General features: G+C 32.0%; 1 protein-coding gene and 1 non-coding gene across 3 annotated transcripts; both read left to right on the plus strand.

The window, feature by feature from the left end:
* The first annotated feature begins 1,918 nt into the window (after window positions 1–1,918).
* On the plus strand, window positions 1,919–10,121 carry LOC127789774 (phosphatidylinositol transfer protein CSR1). 2 transcript variants are annotated; one of them, XM_052318759.1, is made up of 6 exons: window positions 1,919–2,086; window positions 6,079–6,231; window positions 6,393–6,539; window positions 7,017–7,169; window positions 7,779–7,901; window positions 9,632–10,121. In XM_052318759.1, the coding sequence occupies exons 1-6, from the start codon at window positions 1,961–1,963 to the stop codon at window positions 9,707–9,709; spliced, it is 780 nt and encodes a 259-aa protein (XP_052174719.1). In that variant the 5' UTR covers window positions 1,919–1,960; the 3' UTR covers window positions 9,710–10,121. The 2 variants fall into 2 exon arrangements, with proteins under 2 accessions (XP_052174719.1, XP_052174720.1); XM_052318760.1 differs by lacking the exon at window positions 7,017–7,169.
* Window positions 10,122–14,344: 4,223 nt separating this feature from the next.
* Window positions 14,345–14,417, plus strand: TRNAA-AGC (transfer RNA alanine (anticodon AGC)). Its single transcript has one exon. It is a non-coding gene; the product is annotated as a tRNA-Ala (tRNA).
* The last annotated feature ends 5,277 nt before the right edge of the window (window positions 14,418–19,694 follow it).

The raw sequence follows: 19,694 nt of genomic DNA on the forward strand, positions 1-19,694 counted from the left end.
TTCAACAAGTTTTTAATCTTAGACTTATTTCGAATCATATTCGAACTGGATCAAAAACCATTTAAAAGCTAATAACTTGAACGAAGACCAAACTAACATCCAACCTATCTTAAGTTGAATTATTTGGTTCATATCGAAATTTAAAGACTCTAATAAATTATTGTCTTTGTAGTTAGGAGTGTACAAATGATCTGTTCAATTACTAAAATCGATCGAAATTCACTAATCGATTAAATCAAACTGATGAGCAAAACTAAATTGAACCAATCAATTAACTCAAAAAATTGAACTAATTAATAATTGAAAAAAATTGAATCCAAACCTTATAAATTCAACCGAACCAATTAAACTATATAAAAAAAATCAAATTAACTGACAAAAAACAAACAAAATTGAACGTTTTATAAACATCAAAATAACATTATTTTAAAATTTGATCAATTTGGTTCTTCCAACCAAAAAATCAAATCAAAAACCAATTTTTTGAGAAAAATTAACCGAATTAATTTAAGAAAAAATTCAAATAAAACCAAATTAGTTGAGGTAAATCGAGTTTTACTCTTCCCCTATTTGTAGCACATGTCTCGTTGCAAATGAGAGCCCTTAGACTCATTGCAAATGACCCAAGTACAAATGGGTCTCAAATTATAATTGGGTTAAGCTCCATAGCATGCTTAGTAAGAGTAATAGGTGTCTATAATGCTTATAATATATTAAATGATATATGTGTTATTTTTTTTTATTTGTAAGATTTAATCGATATTTATTCGGATAGGAAAAGAGAAAACCATATTTACAAAATATCAAATAAAAAATTACGTGACTTTATTTTTCAAAGATTATAAGATAAATTTAACAAACACATTATAAATAACAAACAAATTAGAATGCTTTATATTTCTTAAATTTTTCATTTTATATCTTAATTAACAAAGATTACATAAATGAATAAATACCAATCAACTAGTTGCTACTTTTTCCAATTCAACCATGGGGTAATCTAATTTAGTTCGTTAAAATAATAATCTTATCCCTTAACTCTTAACAAAATATAAAATTAATTGAGTGTATCGTAAAATAAAAATAAAAAATTCATAATTATTTTAATTTTTCTCAAAGTGACACTTATATGTCCGTTTTTACTATTTTTAGTAAAAACTTAGATTAAATTGTTATATAAATTATAATAAGTATGTTATATTGTGCGTCCTTAAATTTTGTGAATTATACCATGCTATACCGTAACTATTAAATTTTACTTTTTATTAAAAATTTCACTCACTCTTTTTAATTTTTCATAAAATTATATTAAAGAAAATTAGCATGATATGCTTTAATATAACCATCAAAATGGCTTAATTGGGGATTTAGATTAATTTTAACATTAAGTGATTTTAAGGTCTATATTTATGTATATTATTTCAATTTTTGTTAATAAATTTTGATAAAAAAAATTAACTCTAATAAACTGAAGCAAGCCGATCAATTAATCCAAAAAATCGAACTAATCGATAATCGAAAAAATCTACCTTAAACTATATAAATCGAACAAAATTGATTAAATTAAAAAATGTAAAAAAAATAAAAATAAAGTAACAGATATAAAACATACAAAATAAAAAAAATGATATTATTTTATAAATATTAAAATAATATTATTTTAAAAATTGATCGGGTCGATTAATTTAGTTCTTTCAATCAAAAAATTTAAGTGAATTGTTACAAGTAAAAAAATAAATTAATAAAAAAAATTTAAATCGAACGAACGGTTTGATTTTATTAGTTTCAATAAATCAAACTTTTACTCTATGCTAATAGATAGTGATTGTGGTTATAAAAATTAAAATATAATGATTAATTTGTTAGAAATAAGGAATATTGTAATTTATCAAAATAAAAGAAACCAACTGTAAAACAGCGTCACATGTTCTCTCTCTCTCTCTAATTTTCCGGCGAAAAAATGGCGGTGCGGCTGTCGCCGTGTGTCCAACACCACTTCTCGCTGCCTTCGACTTCCAATAGATGCCCTGGACTTCGCAGGCTCTCGGTTCGGAGCTCCATCTCTACTCCAAACGAGTTCAGCAAGGTACCTACCAATTTCCCCACTGTATCTGTAATTGGCCTGGCAAATGGCATTGGCGTCACTCTACCTAGACTTACTTACCTAACATCAATAACTAGCTGGCTTTTGATTCATATACAACCTTGATATGTTATTTCCTTGGATAATGTTTGCTTTCCCATTCTGTTGTAACATCTGATTGGTGAATGACAAAATTGAAGGAAAGAGATGATGTAACAGAAAATGAACTTTGGGGCTTTATTGCATCGTAGTTCAAACCCGAAAATTTCAATCGGATATGCTATTTCCGTAGGAGAAACTAACATAAGGGGGATTTAATTATAGCGTTGTGTTTGTGTTGTTAGGTGTTTTCAATTACTAGAAGAGCAGCGGGGTTTAATTTTAGAGGTATATATTGATCTTAGGTGCTGTTCCTGCATTGCCTCTGAGAATTGAGAAATTTGTAATTTGCGATTGTTGTGTAATTTGGTTCTGTTCGGTTAACTGTTGGTTTATTGGATGACATAACAGTAATTCTCCTGCCGGCTTCTCATGGTAGCCACTTTCTTTGCAATGGTACAAGTGCTCGAGAGCTGCCATTCCTTGCCCTTTTAAGGGGGCAAACTATTCGTGAATACGCATAAAACTGGAGGATAGTTGAGATTTAAAATAATAATATAAAAAGATAAATTGCCCCTGTCAAACATAGACTTTTAGATAAGATGGTGGTTAACATATAACAATTCAATATGATAGAGCATTCAAAGGTTATGAGTTCAAACCTTAATGCCAACCCAATATTATACATGATTAGACCACTTATGCAATAAACCATTAAAATGAGTTAGCTTTTTATTACCCTTTTTGCAATAACATGTCTGACATCAGTGAAAACTTCTTTTTGTTTTGTTGTATAAATGATGATAATAATACTAGTAAACTAAGATGAGTGCTATATTTTATGAGAAAAGTTATAAAATTATATCTTGACTGAAGTCTTTTAATAATATCTCTTGTTTTTAGAAAAAAAAAAAAGTTATAAATTTGTAAATTATGTACTCTCTCTTTCGAGTCATTGTATAGTTATATATTAAACTTAACTTATTTCTTATTTTTTTTCCCCGCTTTGATTATGTAAATGTTTATGTTAGGGGTTAACTAACAAGATAATTCTGACATCCAAAAATCCCTTCGAGAGTTCCATGAAAATGATGGACATTATCTATAAAAATCCTAATTCTATTGGATCTCGGAATACCAGGGACACTTATCACAAAGGCCCTTGCTCTTTTATAAATAGACAAGCCCTTATTCTAAAAAGAATATGCCTCTAATATTGATTTCAATACTGCATTCAAGTTTTCAGTGAAGTTTAGTATCTAACATAAGTATTGAAATGTTTGCACGAGGACTGCCCTGCCTATTCTGATCATTCTCTTTCTTATAGAGTCTAAGCGGCTTGACGACGACGTTCTCAGTAAATAAATTCATTGTTGTGTTTGAGCGACAACACCTTTAATGCCTATGACTACAACCTCACTATGAGGGGATAATCCACTAATTAATAGTTTTGCATGGAGAAACTACAAAAGTCTACTAGTGCTCCCTCATCCAAATAATTGGTCACTCACACTCCAACTTATCTGGATGTCGCACTAACTTTGAGGGACAAACAACCACAGTAACTTGGTTACATCATCTCACAAATTACTAGTTTGGTCTGTCAACAACTAAACTAAGGGTGCCTATTTTGAGGCAACAAAATTAATCAGATTATTTCTCCTATTCCTATTCTCATCCCTATTCGCAATCAGATTGAGTTTTATTTGAGAGATTTCTATCTCTGTCAGACAAAAATTTGAGAGATTTATCTCTATCGGATTGGGTTTTATATCTCCTATCTCTATTTCAAACTTTCTGGTGAGCATCTTCACCTATAGCTTGCTTTCTCCCTTCACCAACAACCTCCTTGAATAAAGGCAATGGCAATACCCCCCCCCCCCCCCCCCCACCCTGGGTTTTGTGGGTCTCTTTAATAATTCTCCAAGAAACATCAACTACAAACTTCTCTCACTACCATTGGTCACTGGTCTTAGTGAACAAAAAGGCTTCTACCCTGTTTGTCGCAACTCGCATGTCTATGTAGAGATCTTCTTAGGACAACTCTCCTCTCTCTATGGTTGCCAGCGGCAAGCCTTCTTTCTTCAATTGTTGGTGGGTCTTCTCTCCCCATGGCTTGACCAGTTCTGTAAAAATAGAACTCTACTTCTCCAATTTTTCTTTGCTTGTGTTTTTGTTAACCTTTCTCACCAATCACAATCACTACAACTAATAAATTTGATGCCACTTTTTTTTTTTTTTTTGAGGGGGGGGGGGGGTTAACTCTGATATCCTTTGTTAGGATTGATGGCACACACCATGCATAGAAATCGTGAGAAACAGGACACATAAAATTTAATGTGATTTGACCTCAATGCCTACGTCCTCAACAACTCTAACTGGATTAGGTCTCCTATACCTATCCCCATTTCTCATTCCCAACCTGATTGGGTTTTATCCAAGCAATCTCTATCAAACTTGAATTTTGGGATGCCATAACAGTTTAAGTGACGTGAAAAGGAGAGTGGGATGAGAGATATTGAATGAGTCCAGTGAGCCATTTGATTAATACAAAAGTTTAATTGAGGCTGTTGTGGGGAAAAAAAGTCAAAGAAGCATTATTATTATCATTACTATTTGCATTTTGTACCATATTTTATGTTTTGGGTAAAAAAACATTAACCTTTTAAGTGAAGAAAAAAATGGTTAGCCACGGAAGTTTTTGCTTTCAAGAAAAATAGCTGCTAAAAAGAGTTCTGTTGAAACAATGCCTAAATTGTACATCCAACTTTAAGAATTCATTGATCTCAATGAGCTATAGATGTATCTACTCGAATTGTTCGGTTGATTTACAACACCAGAACATTGATCTAGTCCGGAAACAAATGAACCTACATCTCTTATTTATTTTAATTTTGAGAGGTGGTTTTATGTGAGTGTTTTCAGTATTGAGGGTCACATTTATCGTATGGTCCTCATAGATCATATGGATCCTTTTAAGTTTTGGAGATTGCTCATGACAACCTTCTGTGGCCTGCAACAAACGCCTTTTGGTTGGACTGGGGAAGGATAAACGTCTTGATGTCCATCGAGTTGGGGGACATTCTCTCTCTCTCTCCCTCTCTTGGTCGTGTATCTGTGACTGGGAGAGATTACACCTAATACGGAAGTTCATCTACAGATCTAGGGCTTTCCATAATGGGCTTTTTCCAGTTGGACCACTTCTCTGTGTCTATTCTCACCTCTTATAGTTTGAGTAAGTGGAGAAAAATTGTAATGGAATGACGCTTTCTGTGCAAGGAGAGTGAGGAGTCATTGGTGCTTCTTCACTGAACTGTGGCTAAAGATTTGGAGCCTTGTTTTCACTATTTTTTATGTATAGTAGGTTTTGTTGGTTTTAATTATGGATCTTCTGTATTCTTGGGATTGAAGTTGCATCCTGCATAAGCAATGTCAATGGCCAGCTTTGGAAAGCACTCAGTTTTGTGTGACATGGTATTCTAGAGTGTACATAATGATAGACATGTTTTAGGGGGCATTGAGCTCTCTTTGGTTGTCAAGAAAAGAACCATCGTCTTTACCCATTTCTTGTGGATGAGGAAAGAGATCTCTTTTTGTGCATGCACAAGCATGTGTGTTTTTTTGGTTAGTTTTAGAATTATTTACATGCATGCTGATTTGTAGCTCTTCCTTTGTCTGTTCAGTTGTTTTTCTACAGTTCATCCTTTTTATGGTCCTCCTTTTAATTCCATGATTACTTGTAAAAAAATGACGAATATTGCTCCACTAAGTACCTTGTCTGAGTTCTCTAAGGAATTTATTCCCTAATATTTTGTTTTATTATGTTTTTGAAGATTACTTGTTCAGTATTATTATTTTAATGATGTCTTATAGCCTATGCTGTTTCCAATCTACAGCTTGTGATGGATGTGAAAGAGAAACTTGAAAAAGATCATCATAGTCTTCCTCTGGGAAAAAATGGAAGAGATGATGAAGACATGATCCTCTGGTTCTTGAAGGACCGGAAATTTGCTGTTGAAGATGCTGTCTCAAAACTGGCTAAAGCAATTGTATCCATCTTCTTTGATTTCATGCTTTGAGAATATTAATGACAAAGACTTTTTGTTGCATTATCAATCTTTGTGTAAGAACACCCTTAGTGATTCTGGAGACTGAAAAGAATGATTGATTTTTATGAATCTATATTCCAAGTTTCCTACTACCTTATCAGAAATGGCGTCATGAATTTGGTGTGTCAGAATTGTCAGAAGAATCAGTGAGAAGTGTAGCTGAAACTGGAAAAGCCTTTGTGCATGACTTTCTTGATGTCTATGAGAGACCAGTGCTAATTGTGGTGGCATCCAAGCATTTTCCAGCAGTAAGACCATGCCTACTCTTTAGTTCTATGCTATATTATTATCCATTTCGCTGGACCTTCTTCTTTTGTCTGAAAAGCTGAGCTGTCTTTTCCTGGGATTCTTGAAACGATTTTGCTTTAATGCATATTCTTCTAAATAGCTATCAGAAATGCGGATTGATAAGTTTAGATCCAATGCCTTTGATGTCACAGTCTGCATGAAATTTTAGTTTGTGACACTCTCTCTTTCTATTAACTTAGCATGTTCTATTAACTTAGGGTATTCTTGCTCTCAAGCAAGTTAATAAAACATGCTAAGTTTCGTGAGGGTGACCACAGATATTGCAGACTGAATGAATTACTTTCATGTGATTTTTCTTTCTTGTTTCTTTGCTGGCAGTTAACTACATATGCATTAACATACATTGAAATTTTTGACTATCCTGTTGCTTTCTCCCATTAGGAATCTAATGATTGCATTAAAAAATTTGTCTACAGAAACAAAATCCTTCTGAGAATGAGAAGCTGTGTGCCTTTTTAATTGAGAAGGCATTGAGTAAACTCCCAGCTCGAAAAGAGGAAATACTTGGAATATTTGATCTCCGAGGCTTTGGTACTGAGAATGCGGATATTAAATTCCTAACATTTTTGGTAATTTCAATGGACTAGCTCTTGATTGTCTTCTGGATGGTGTCTTATAAATTATTTTTATCTTAAAAATTATGTTAAAGCGCAGTCTCAAGGTAAATAGCTAGTAATTCAATTAGGTGAATGAACTAATGAAATTTTACAGTTGCCAAAAGGACTAGTTATTTTCTCCAGAATATCAGCAAGCATTTTTGTTTCTTTTTCTTTTTTGTTCTCAAATCACCTTGAGTGTTGCTGCAATACAGACAAGGGTTCATGCCATTGATTCCAGGGTCAAGGATTACATTTTACACCATGGACTTTCATGTGTTTCTCGCAATAATATCCTTTTGTATATTTTTAGTTGGTCCTTTCTAACAATTGTTATAACTTAAATTGTGCCTTTTTTTTTGGGGTGGGGGGGGGGGGGGAGTGGACAAGTGAATAATACTGCTCCTTTTGTGGCAAACATCTATTATCAGCTAGCTAAAATGTCAAAATTACAAAGAAAATGTGATTGTTCTATAAGACCAATAATGAAAAAGTACATGTCAGATAACATTCACATAATTCATTATTGTCTGCAACCAAGTTATGGACATTATGAATTAATTCGTGTTCTGCTCTTGGCAGTTTGATGTATTTTACAATTACTATCCAAAGCGGTTAGGTGAAGTCCTCTTTGTTGAAGCTCCCTTTGTATTTAGGCCAATCTGGCAGCTTGCCAAGCCCTTGTTAAAGTCATATGCTTCCCTGGTAAGTGTCTCAAAGATTAGCAATTTGCTTGTTGCTAAAGAAAGATTCAACCATTATGCAATTTTCCCTTCATTTTGCAATTTACAAATTTGGTCAACTACTACTTCAGTGCTGCATCACTTGGTATTTTCTTTACTAACTTATATTTTTTGTTTAGAAGTCATGCACATAATGAAATAGATAGTTGTCATGAGTTTAATCTGTAGTGTTTGGCACTTTCTTTTCATCTGATCCAGACTTCCTTGCAACTCTTGATTCTGCTTCAGCATCTGTTTTGGCTAACAAGCTCATCTCTAAATAAGTCAAGAAGATTCATTTTAGACAATAGCGTAGTTTAGATAAGAATCTTAAACACTGCTGCTAATGCACTAGTAGGAGCAGTTTTAGTTGATTTTGAAGGCCCTCTGAGAACAAGACTGCCAAGGAGACAATGGAGAGGCCTTCGAAAATGACATATTAATCTATGATTTAACATTATTAAATGTTCTTAGGTAATCAGCCCTGGTACCATTTATTAAGTATTGATCTGGTACCACCTAATGCGGAATAAAACAAACAGCACACCCCTAATGCATCAAAAATAGACACAAATTTAATGTGGTTCAGCAATGTGCCTGAGTCCATCAGCAGAGGAGGAGCTAAAATTTTCCGTGTGAACAATGGGTACAAAAAGAGATAAATTAGCTCACTCTCAACCCCGATACACCAAATCTCACTGAGATTCTATAATGCTTGCAACCCTGCACGCTAAATAATCAGATATGAGGTGATATTTAGAGAGAAAGGATAGGTCTGAAATCCTAAACTCGTTGAGCTTTGGATTGGGTACAAAAGTCCCCTCTCTATCATGGATTGGGTCAACTAAGATTGAATTCAAGGCAATATCAACAGTTGTAATAAAGCCTGAAAGAACTTTCCATAGCCAATGTGAAGTAGTAGTATTTTAATGGTTCAATTCATAACTTGTAATGTCAACGTTGAATGCTAAACAGTTTTAGGTTCTGAGTGATTTGTAGTTCCAACACTCACTATGTTAATACTAGCAATTTATTTCTTTTCTACTTTCCCAGTCTTCCTAATATACACGAGCTAATTCCTATTTCTATGGTGCACTTCTTCTGGAATCGAAGTTCTTCTCGTCTTTGTTCTCCTACTCGTCCGCTCAGTAGTGATAGTGTGCAATCCACAATTTCACATTTGTTGCTTATCATTTCATTAGGTGCCAGCTGCAAACATTCTTCCAGCTTCTGGCAGCAACTTCAGTTCCCCTTCAATAAATTAAACTTATCACAAAGACCTACCATGGATCTTGTTTTAGATTTATCCTGCCACCTTTAATTTCAAAGCTCCTGTCATCAATGAATAGCACACAAAGTGTAGTTTCTTCCTATCTATTGCATAATCAGCCTACTAAATTAATTTTCTAATAAAGCAAAAAGGTGGTACTCCTCATCAGTTCCATTAAGCTTACTATTATTGAAGTCTCTCTATGTTGTCTCACTTGCATGTGGTTAACATTGATGCATAGAGTTTCTACGCCTCCTATAAACGTGGTACTTGTTTAGAGTAACCTCTATATCTCTCGTTCTTTCTTGTTAGCGTTTAAAACTTTTCTTGTTAATTGGTCACCATCTTTTGCGTAAGAGATCGGTACTGACATGTAAATTAACATGGAAATAAATCTGAACTGTCCTTTGATTACATGTTTATTCATTTGTTCTTATTTGAAGGTGAGATTTTGCTCGGTGGCAGAGGTCAGAAAGGAGTATTTTACAGAATCTACAATCCCAACCATCTTTAGAGACTGAAGATGCCCTCATCTGCCTAAAACAATTCGTGAATGATAGACCAAGTGTGGTTATTTTTACATTTAGTTGCTTCCTAGCTTAACATGTCCCAAAAATTCTAGGAGTTTTATTCTAGCTTTTGACTACCTAACGTAATATTTCTCCTTTATCCGGGCTTGGAACCAGCTGTGATAGGGAGGAATATTCAACACTTTTTACTAAAGAGGTGTTTGCTATCATTTTAGGACAGATTAGTCACCCATTTTGTGGCCTTCTGAAAGGGCAAACAAAACTCACTTTTGAAGCTTAGTGTTTGTGTATTAGTGACCAATGTAACATGTAAGCAGAGAGAGCGAGAGCTGTTTTAGCTATTCAAGTGCTCTTCTTCTCCCCTTCTTCACATTAACGATGAATCATTATCACGTTTAGACAAGAGACGATTAAGATGATTTAGTCATAAAAGAAGCTGAAGAGTTATGATTTAGTCATATAAGAAGCCGAAGATTAAGAAGCCGAAGATTAAGAAACTCTTAGGAAGAAAGTGGATAGAATGGACTAAATTTAAAACAAAAGTAATATAGGGGAATGAATAAATGTTGATCCTAAATTTTTGATATGATCCCTTACAAAAAATATGTTCATAAATAAAAATATCTACAAACAATAATTTGTGGGATTACTGCTTTCAGATGTTATGGTTGATTCAATTGCTCTTTTCCTCTCCTTTAAATTTTTGATGAATTTATACATAAATTTTTATTTAGATGAGATTAAGATGATTTGATGATTTAATTACATGGAATTATTTAGAATGCAAGAGGAGGCCATTTTGAGACAAGCACCACCCTTCAAATATATTTTTCATAGAAGTTTTATAATTTTAAAAAAAATTATTATAACTTTTAAACTGTTAAAACTATATAATAGAATAATTTGCTTGAAGCGTGTGTATTATATTGTCGTTAACAATAGATTTTACTTTGAAATTATTGTCCTTACACGGTTTCTTGTTGTTTGTGTTCTTGATTTCGACAAAAGAGATAAATCGCAGATAGAGATTTTGCCTTACTGTGCAAGGTAAAAAGTAAGGTAAATTTTACCTTCTAGATGTAAAAGGTTATATACTAACTACCTCATAGAATATATCAGACTTCAAATTAGTGTGCACTCATCAATTCAGAAATAAGAACAATCGAATAATTTTTATTTATTTTTTTTATTTAGAACCAACAGAGAAAACGAACAGCAGGTGAAAGAAGAAGCTTATTAAATGTGTCTGTCACTGATAGCTGTTAAGATTCAAAACTCTGCTAAAAACAATTATGGCCAAAAAGCAAAATCTAAGTTTGGCCAAGGCCTTGTTGCTAAATATAGCATGCCAGGGGGGATTCAACCCGTTTTAATTGAATTTTGTTACAAAAATTATTATTAGACCAGTGCATTGATCAAACTTGGCCTGTTGAACAGGTCAGTCTTTTTAATTATATTTCATTTTTAAATGTTAAAACACATAATAAAAATTTGAGATATTTGAAAGGAATTGATGTTTTTTATTTAAATACTATATATCGTTTTGTTAATTTGTTAATTAATTTTTGATTTATATTTTAAATATTAGATAATAAGTTTTACTTTTATTTTCATCATAAATTTGTATTATAATCGTTGTTTATTTTTTTTAATTATAAGATAATTAACATTGCTACTCAATACACTTTTAAATACTATTAAGATTTAAGGTAACAAATTTGTTCTCATTTTATTTATAAAAATACATCTAGATCAACCAAAATTTGACCATGTCTGACTATTATGAATGTCTCCCTTTTTTTATTCGATACCTAGTTTCATTTCTTAATATTGAGTTTCACAAATAATTAAAAAGTTATAATATTTATTTAGGGGAGTGTAGACGATCGATTCAGTTACTAAATCAATCAAAATCTATTAATTGGTTAAACTAAACTGAGGAGGAAACACGAACTAAACTAATTGATTAATTTAAAAAATCAAAGTAACTAATAATTTTAAAAATCGAATTCAAACCATAGAAACTGATGAGAGAAATGTTATCGGGTTCATAATTATCTCAATACTTTTGCAAATCAACCAATGATAGCAAGGACACGTGTCCACAAAAAACTAAACCAAGGTCCGCCATTTAATTCAAATTCAGTAAGGACGCATGGCAAACCTAGCATTCTCGGCCTCAACCATCACTTCAAAGTTCATGGAGACGGGGATTATCCTAGACCTTTTGAAAACGAATCACTATATTCGTTCCACCGAAGATTATGGCTCTACGAGGGGCGAAATTCTTATCACAAAAGTTAAAAATGTGATTTTTCCTCTAACGCGGTTTGGGGGGAGATTGTTAATGTTGAGTTCTAACTTAGTCAAGAGGGAGGGTGAATTGACACCTTTTAAAAACTTTAATGCAAAACTTATGCACGTATATGTATGAGAAAACAAATTTAATATAAACCAAAATTATAGTTGAGAGTACGGGAGCACTTAAATACTAGATGGATAATATGATATCCGCCAGCTGTGCTAGTATGTGCTTATATCCAATATACTCTTCAAATTACAACTTGGTGAAAAACATGCGATTTGAATGCACACAATAACAAGACTTTAAATAAACCAAATGGAATATTGAATGAGTACAAAGAATGATCAATTAAAGCAAATCAGAATATAATAGCCAACAAGAATGTAGGCCTTAGGATTTGGCCACACAAAAACAAAAACAAATAAGTATAATCAAGCAAGAATAAGTAAAGAGTGAAGAGAATAAGGACACAACGATTTATAGTGGTTCGGCCCTTATGGCTTACATCCACTACCTAAGGATTCCCTTCCTTAGGATTTTCAATCAAATCCACTATATAAAACTTTTCTTACAACCACCAAAGCCTTCACTTGGCTTCACCACCACCAAACTATTTCTGGAGTCTCACACTCACTAGTTTGGATTTTGTACGCTCTTTACAAGATAGTAGAGATTGAAAAATAGGGTTCTCTCAAAAATAATACAATGAAGTGTAGAGAACTCTCTTAGTTTTTTCTCAAGAAGATAGAGGAAAAGAAAGACTTGGAGAGAATGAGAATCTTGGCTAATGATGTAGAAAATGATAGGGCTTCCAAAAGTTGTTCCAAAGTCTTCAAGAGACCCTTTTATATAGTGCTAGAGAAGGCTTTCCTTGATCAATCTCAGCCCTCCATGTGTCAAGTCTTCAAGCCAATCTCAGCCCTTCATTTGAATTCTTGATTTACCTTCCATAATCAGCTAACTTGATTGATCATCAAGATCTTTGACTTTTGTTGATCTCCAATCAGCCTTAAATGAGCAAATCAATTCCAATAATGCATGACTAATTTTAAGGATTAAAATATCATCAAAATCCTTCATAATTCATGAAAAATCGACCATAAATAAGAAATAATAAATTCTGACTTCTAGTTGAATCTTCAATCACCTTTGATTGTGTAATTGGCTCCTTAGCTTCCATAACAAGTATAGCTAATTTGAAATTTGAATTTAAACCTCCAAATGGTGTAAAATCCATCCAGATATTCTCAAATAATGAAGCAAATTTGTCCAATAATGAAGATATCAATTATAACTTCAAAGGCCCTTAATTGATCAAGCTTCCATACTAAAAAATGTTGACAACAAGAAGAGAATCAATTTGTGTAGCTGAATATATGCAAGATATCCTTAGAATATTCTCCCATAATGAAGATATCAATTAGCTATAATGAGGATATCAATTAGTCATAATGAGTAGGATAATTGATTCCATGATTTGAGTAGAGGATCCTTTTAATGAGATAAAATCAGCAATAAAGGAAAATAATATCAATAAAGGTTTAACTTTCAAACCTTAATTTCCTCTATTAATGTTGAATAATAGGGCTGAATCTTTAACTTCTTCATTTGAATGCAATTCAAAAATTCTTCCATATTTAACTAAGTAAAGAAGCTTATAAGAACCTTTAAATTTACTCCATGATTCTCTTACCATATTTAGACCAACGAGATGATGTAACCTTGATGAGTGTGCTCCACGTGGCTGCCATGTCACCAAGATGCCACATTAACAATGCCATGTCACCAAGTTACATATATGGCAACTCCATATAGTGGACTACTCCAATCTCCTCAAAAACTTCCATATATATCTTTTGAACTTCCCATATATGAACAAGGATTCAATATATCTTCTAGACTTTCCATTCTAAGAAGAACTTTCCATTCATAGCTCAAATACTCAAATTTCTAGAAAGCTCTCTAAAAACTTGTTTCTATATATAATGAAATCTCTATATAAGTATAAGAAGTTTCCATATATAACTTGTGTCATGAAATCACTAAAGAATAGCTTTGTAAGCCTTATGAAGGCTTCATGCTTTGTTAGAACATAAAATATAAATTCACATTCACACATGTCAATCATCAAAATCTACACTTAACAGTTAATTCAAATGGAGATGTTTTAGAGAGAAAGAGGGGGGGGGGGGGGGGGGGGGGGGGGGGGGGAATCTACCCAGCATACACGTGGGCACATGTTCCCTTGCAGGCTTGTCTTCGGTCTGCAAAATTCTTTCAATATATGTTATATATATCATTTGTGACGCTTCCATCATAAGGGGGATGTAGCTCAGATGGTAGAGCGCTCGCTTAGCATGCGAGAGGTACGGGGATCGATACCCCGCATCTCCATTCTGCCCTTTTCCCAATTTTTACTTTTCGTTTAGGCACATACACATGCACAGCATTAACCCCCGAAAGTAGCTCGAGGGTCCGATTGGTGTCATTGTGTTGTGTTTTTTTATGTTATATTGGGAAAAAAGTGTTAATAGAAATAACATTGGCAATTGAGTGTTATGTTTTGCTTATTAATACTAAAGGTACGTAATGAATATTTGGTTAATATTTTTTAATATGTTATAAATATATAAAATGACAAAAAAAAAAGTGTAATATTTATTAGGGGTGACCGTTCAGTAGTTCGGTTACTGAAATTACTAAATTGATTAAATCAAAAAGATTGGACTTATGTCAAAAATTAAACCAAACCAGATAAATATATGTTTAAATTAAAAAAAAATCGAAATGACTGAAAAAAAAAAAATAACGAAAGAGGACGGTAAAGAATGACGTAGTATTTGACATTTCAATTATTTTAATTTTCATTCAATATAGAAATTAAATTGAATTGAAATAATTAAAATTGTCAAACTTAAAAGAACTGAAATAATTGAACTTGAAATTACTAAACTTATAAATAATTGAACCAAATCAACAATTTCAACTAATTCCGTTCGATTATTTCAATTTAACCAAAATATTTTTCACTCCTAATATTTACTAACCATTTAAATAATTATTTTAAACTAAGACTATATATGTTTTTTTATATAAAATACTTTTTAAGTAAAATATCTTTAAACATAAAATATTGCATATCTAAATCTAAAAAATTGCATGCATATTTCTTTAATAGTTTATTTTATATCAACACATAAAAAATTACTTGTACGTTACTTGTTTCTCATATTATATAGTTTTAAATCTGGACACTTACTAAAAAGGTCAACAAATAAATAAGAATGGAAGTAAAAAAACATGTCTCCCCTGTGACTCGCAAGAGATTCACTTATGATGTACGATAGCATCTTAAGGGTACTGTTTTAACACTTTGAAAATATTTTCTATTTCAAAATATTAAAAAATACTAGTCTTTAGGTACATAGTCCAATTATTAGGACAAGTATAAAAAAAAAAATTCGTTCTCACATTTATGGTGTACCAATATTCAAATCTTGACTGTTGTGGTTATCTGATTTACATCCTCTGCTAAAATCGTGAGGTCAAATAGTAAAGACGTTCTCAATAAAGTGTCATTTAAAAAATATTTATATTTACAAATACTAAAAAAAATATTTTTGATATTACATTCCTATCCACCACATTTGGCATGATGTACTTCAATGATATAAATAATCTAATTAGTACTTTTTGAAATTGCAAACACGGCTCAAAAATATTTTTTTAATATTTTTTAGTATTTTAGTATAAAAAATATTTTGAAAATACCACCTATGAGATGTTTTCATGCATCATAACGGTATGTATAAAAGAAAAACTCAGCAGTAGATTGTGGGAAGGAATATATATTTGTAATTATGTTAAAATATTATGAGTTTAATTGTAATATAATATTTAAAAGTGATCATTCCCTAAAAAATATCTTGTTTTTTTAATAAACATGAAACTTGTTTGCTTAAAAGTAATTTAATTATTTACAGACATAATATGTGGCTTGATGCGCGGCGCGCTTGTCAGGAGGGGGTGTGGGTCCCACCCCTCATGGAGCCCACACCACTCCTCTCAGTTTGTCCAAATTTTCTCTTGCCCGATGCAGATAATAGAAAATTTTTGACAAACGCATAATCGACTTTTTTAGAAAAGCAATTGTGATTCAAAAGTTTAATAACACTTGATCAAACACTATTTTTTTTTTTAAAATAATCATATAAAAAATTCTTACGTTTCAAAATCACAGCAATATCAAACAGGTTCAAAGTGATGTTAGAGTGAAAAGAACTTTTTAAGTTAAACTAATGTCTTGGGACTACGACCGCCATCTCTCGGATATGGAGTCTTAATCGGTTGATGTGAGTGAGTTGACGTGTATATTAATCTATAAGAGATTAGTTAGAAATGAGTAACCCAATCTCAAAGCTCCTCTTCTTCCCCAACTGTCCCAAGTCATATGCGCAGGCAGCATCGCGTTGGTGGGGAAAATTGGGAGCAAAGACAACACAACACTACAGCATTGTTTACCTCATCCGGTGAAAACCGGAGTCTCTGATCGTCCTTGTCCTATGAAATTGACCTCATATTTTGATTAAAAATTAATTAATGTGTTTCAATGTGGAGTTCGATCCTAGGTGGAAGCCTAATATTAATTGCGATTATTTTAATCGAACATGATAATGACATTGACCTACATTCTCACAGTTTATCCAATTTGCTTATATTCGCGACTCCTACGGCTCTTGTGCAAAAGCATTTCATCAGAGAGAGAGAGAGAGAGAGAGAGAGACACGGAGAAGAGAAACCGACCTGGAGCTGGTTGACGGACGGCAGCGAACCTGCTGCTCTGCTTGGCGGTTCAATCATCAAAAGCCGCCGTGGAGTCACCGCAGTACACGGTGGTTCACGAAGAGTCGAACTTCGAGATCAGGCTTTATAGAGCCACCGCTTGGATGCCTGCTCCAGCCAAGAAGAAGATCTCCTTCCAGAAGGCCACCTTCGACGGCTTTGTAAGGAGTAATTTTGTGTTTGTCCAAATGATTTTAATGTTGTAATATAAATTTGGCTAGCCAAATCTATAATTTTGTTTCTGTAATTTTATATATTTTTTTGTATAATAACTCAATTTTTTTTTATTATTTCAATTATATTATAAATTTATATTTTCGAGTCATTTTAACTTTCGTATTTTATTTCTTTTTTCATGTGATAATTCAAACTTTTCATTATTTTTATTACACTCTTGAAATTGTATTTCAAATTAATTTAATTTTTATACTGTAATGTGAACAGAGTATGATATCTAACTTTACTATTTTTTTTATACATAAAAAATAAAGGTTAAATTAATTTAAAAATGTACATTCATGAGTTTAATCAAAATAATTAAAAGTTCGGACTATCACACACAAAAAATATCAAAGTGCAAAACTTAAATTGACTAAAAAATTATATACAATATATTTTTAGTTTTTATGCAATCATGTATTATTTTTAAAATGTAATTTTTTAAGAATATAAACATAAACTAAAATAAATATATAAATATAAGGGACTTTCTTAAGTATAAAGATTAAATATTATTTTTAGTTTTTATGCAATCATGTATTATTTTTTCATCGATCAATAAAATTATTTCTAATTTTAAATCAAAATACAACAAATGTATTGTGTGAAAAATAAAGTATATTTTGTGCACCTTAACCATTATAGACATATATACATATATTTTTAACAAATTGTTTTGCTAAGATTTGTTGAATATGGACTACTATGATCCAATGGGCTCACAGCTTGGCACTTAGCCCGACCCCTAGACTAGATCTTAGCCTAAGAAGTTCGGATAATATTTTCATCTAATATGAGATTATTGCACTAGTAACGAATTCTATTAATCTTGAACAATTCGCACACTAATTCTCATCAAGTCGTAATCTTCATCAAATTCAAATTTTTTTAGGATGATCCCTATCACTATCGTGCATCTTCGCCCTTTATCCTCCTACAATGACTAGCGACACACAAAGTACTTTTATCTCTATATAAGTCAGCTTGATCGTAGGTCAAGGTATATTTTTTTCAAATCTTATCAGCACTCTAACATTCTGAACTTTTACTAAATTTAGCACCAGAGTGCTTACAAGTGCCAGTCATCCCATCACAAGGGTTACTGGACCATGACATTCTGTAATCATTGCAACCAGTCCTACAACTTCGTTGGCCGAAAATAACATAATATATTTCTAAAAACATACATATAAATATGAATATAAAATTTCCAAATTACAAGGTATATATCACAAAAGGAAAATATATATGTAGATATATATGTTGGAATATGTGCTTTAAACAACATATATATATATTTCTAAATATGTATATATATATATATATATATATATTAGAAAAATGCACAGGTAAAACCAACTGTCGTTGCCATAGGTAAACTCCAATGGGTTTTAGTTATTGGACTTAAATTTGGTTCAACCAATCCAAATGAAAGAGCGGTAAAAGGTAAGAGCAAATAGACTCTGGACAGAGGGTGGAGAAAGAGAGAGTAAAGTTGTCACTATCATTGTTCTTGTTGGAAAATAATAACGGAAGCGCGAAAGGAAAGTTTTTTGGTTAGTTAAATAAAGAATTACAGGTAAAGAGTAAATGATAGCATTTTCGACATTTTATTGTTGTTGTTATGCAATAGTATTAGGGGAAGTGGAATGAATTTAATAAAGTGAATTTAATAAAGTAAATGAGTTCTAGGTTTATGGTTTTTTTATTTATCAACATAAAAACATGAAAAATGCTATTTGATCTGAATTGGTTGACACATAAAATAACTAAAAATATTAAAAGACAAAAATATTCTCATCTTGAAATTATTGCTTCACCTCGAAACACGTATCCAAATAAAGTCAGGTGGACTTGACGGACTTCAACTAACCCTGCGGCGGGCGGACTTCATTCAAATTGAAGTCCGCCTGCTGTTATGCAGGCGAATTTCATTTTAATTAGTTTTTATATTATAATTATAATTTAATTTAATTTTTATATTATAATTATAATTTTTTTATTATTTTTTTTAATAGCAATGTGTTGAGCCGATTTCATCTTACATGAAATTCGTCGAACCTTTACCGAGCGGGCTAATCAAAAAACACTTACCATTTATTATATTTTGAACCGCCTAATCTTTTTTATTCCTAAATTGTGTGACCATGGATAGAATTAAAATGAATATAAAATACTATTGTATATTTTGTACCAATGTTGTATAAAACGGAGTGAACTAACCAATTCGACTGGTAAAATTAGTAACTGATTTGATAGTCTATTTGTTATTAGAGGAAAAATCATTAAGTTTTTTTTAAACAAGACAATCGAACTAATAATCAAATGACTTAAAGACAGTTTTAATTGTCCATAATTAGAGATGGCAATTGCAATCGAAATCGTGGGGAACTGAACCGAAACTGAATCGGTCAACGCGGTTAAAAATCGTTTGACTGGATAATGGTTTGGTTCGGAGAAAAACCGAACACTATTTAATTGGTATGGTTTGGTTATGATTTTCACTAAAACCAAACCAAAACCCGAATCGAATGGTGGGTAACCGAACCGAACCGAATATATATAATATATTATATATAATATATATATATAATATATATTATATACAAC

This window comes from Diospyros lotus, chromosome 14 (assembly GCF_014633365.1).
Source record: "Diospyros lotus cultivar Yz01 chromosome 14, ASM1463336v1, whole genome shotgun sequence".
NCBI classification, from domain to species: Eukaryota; Viridiplantae; Streptophyta; class Magnoliopsida; order Ericales; family Ebenaceae; genus Diospyros; species Diospyros lotus.

Excerpts from the sequence above, each read along its gene's own strand:
- LOC127789774 (XM_052318759.1), top strand. The coding sequence starts at position 1,961 with ATGGCGGTGCGGCTGTCGCCGTGTGTCCAACACCACTTCTCGCTGCCT. Across the intron at positions 7,170-7,778 it reads TTAAATTCCTAACATTTTTG|TTTGATGTATTTTACAATTA; the intron begins GTAATTTCAATG and ends TGCTCTTGGCAG. Across the intron at positions 7,902-9,631 it reads TAAAGTCATATGCTTCCCTG|GTGAGATTTTGCTCGGTGGC; the intron begins GTAAGTGTCTCA and ends TCTTATTTGAAG.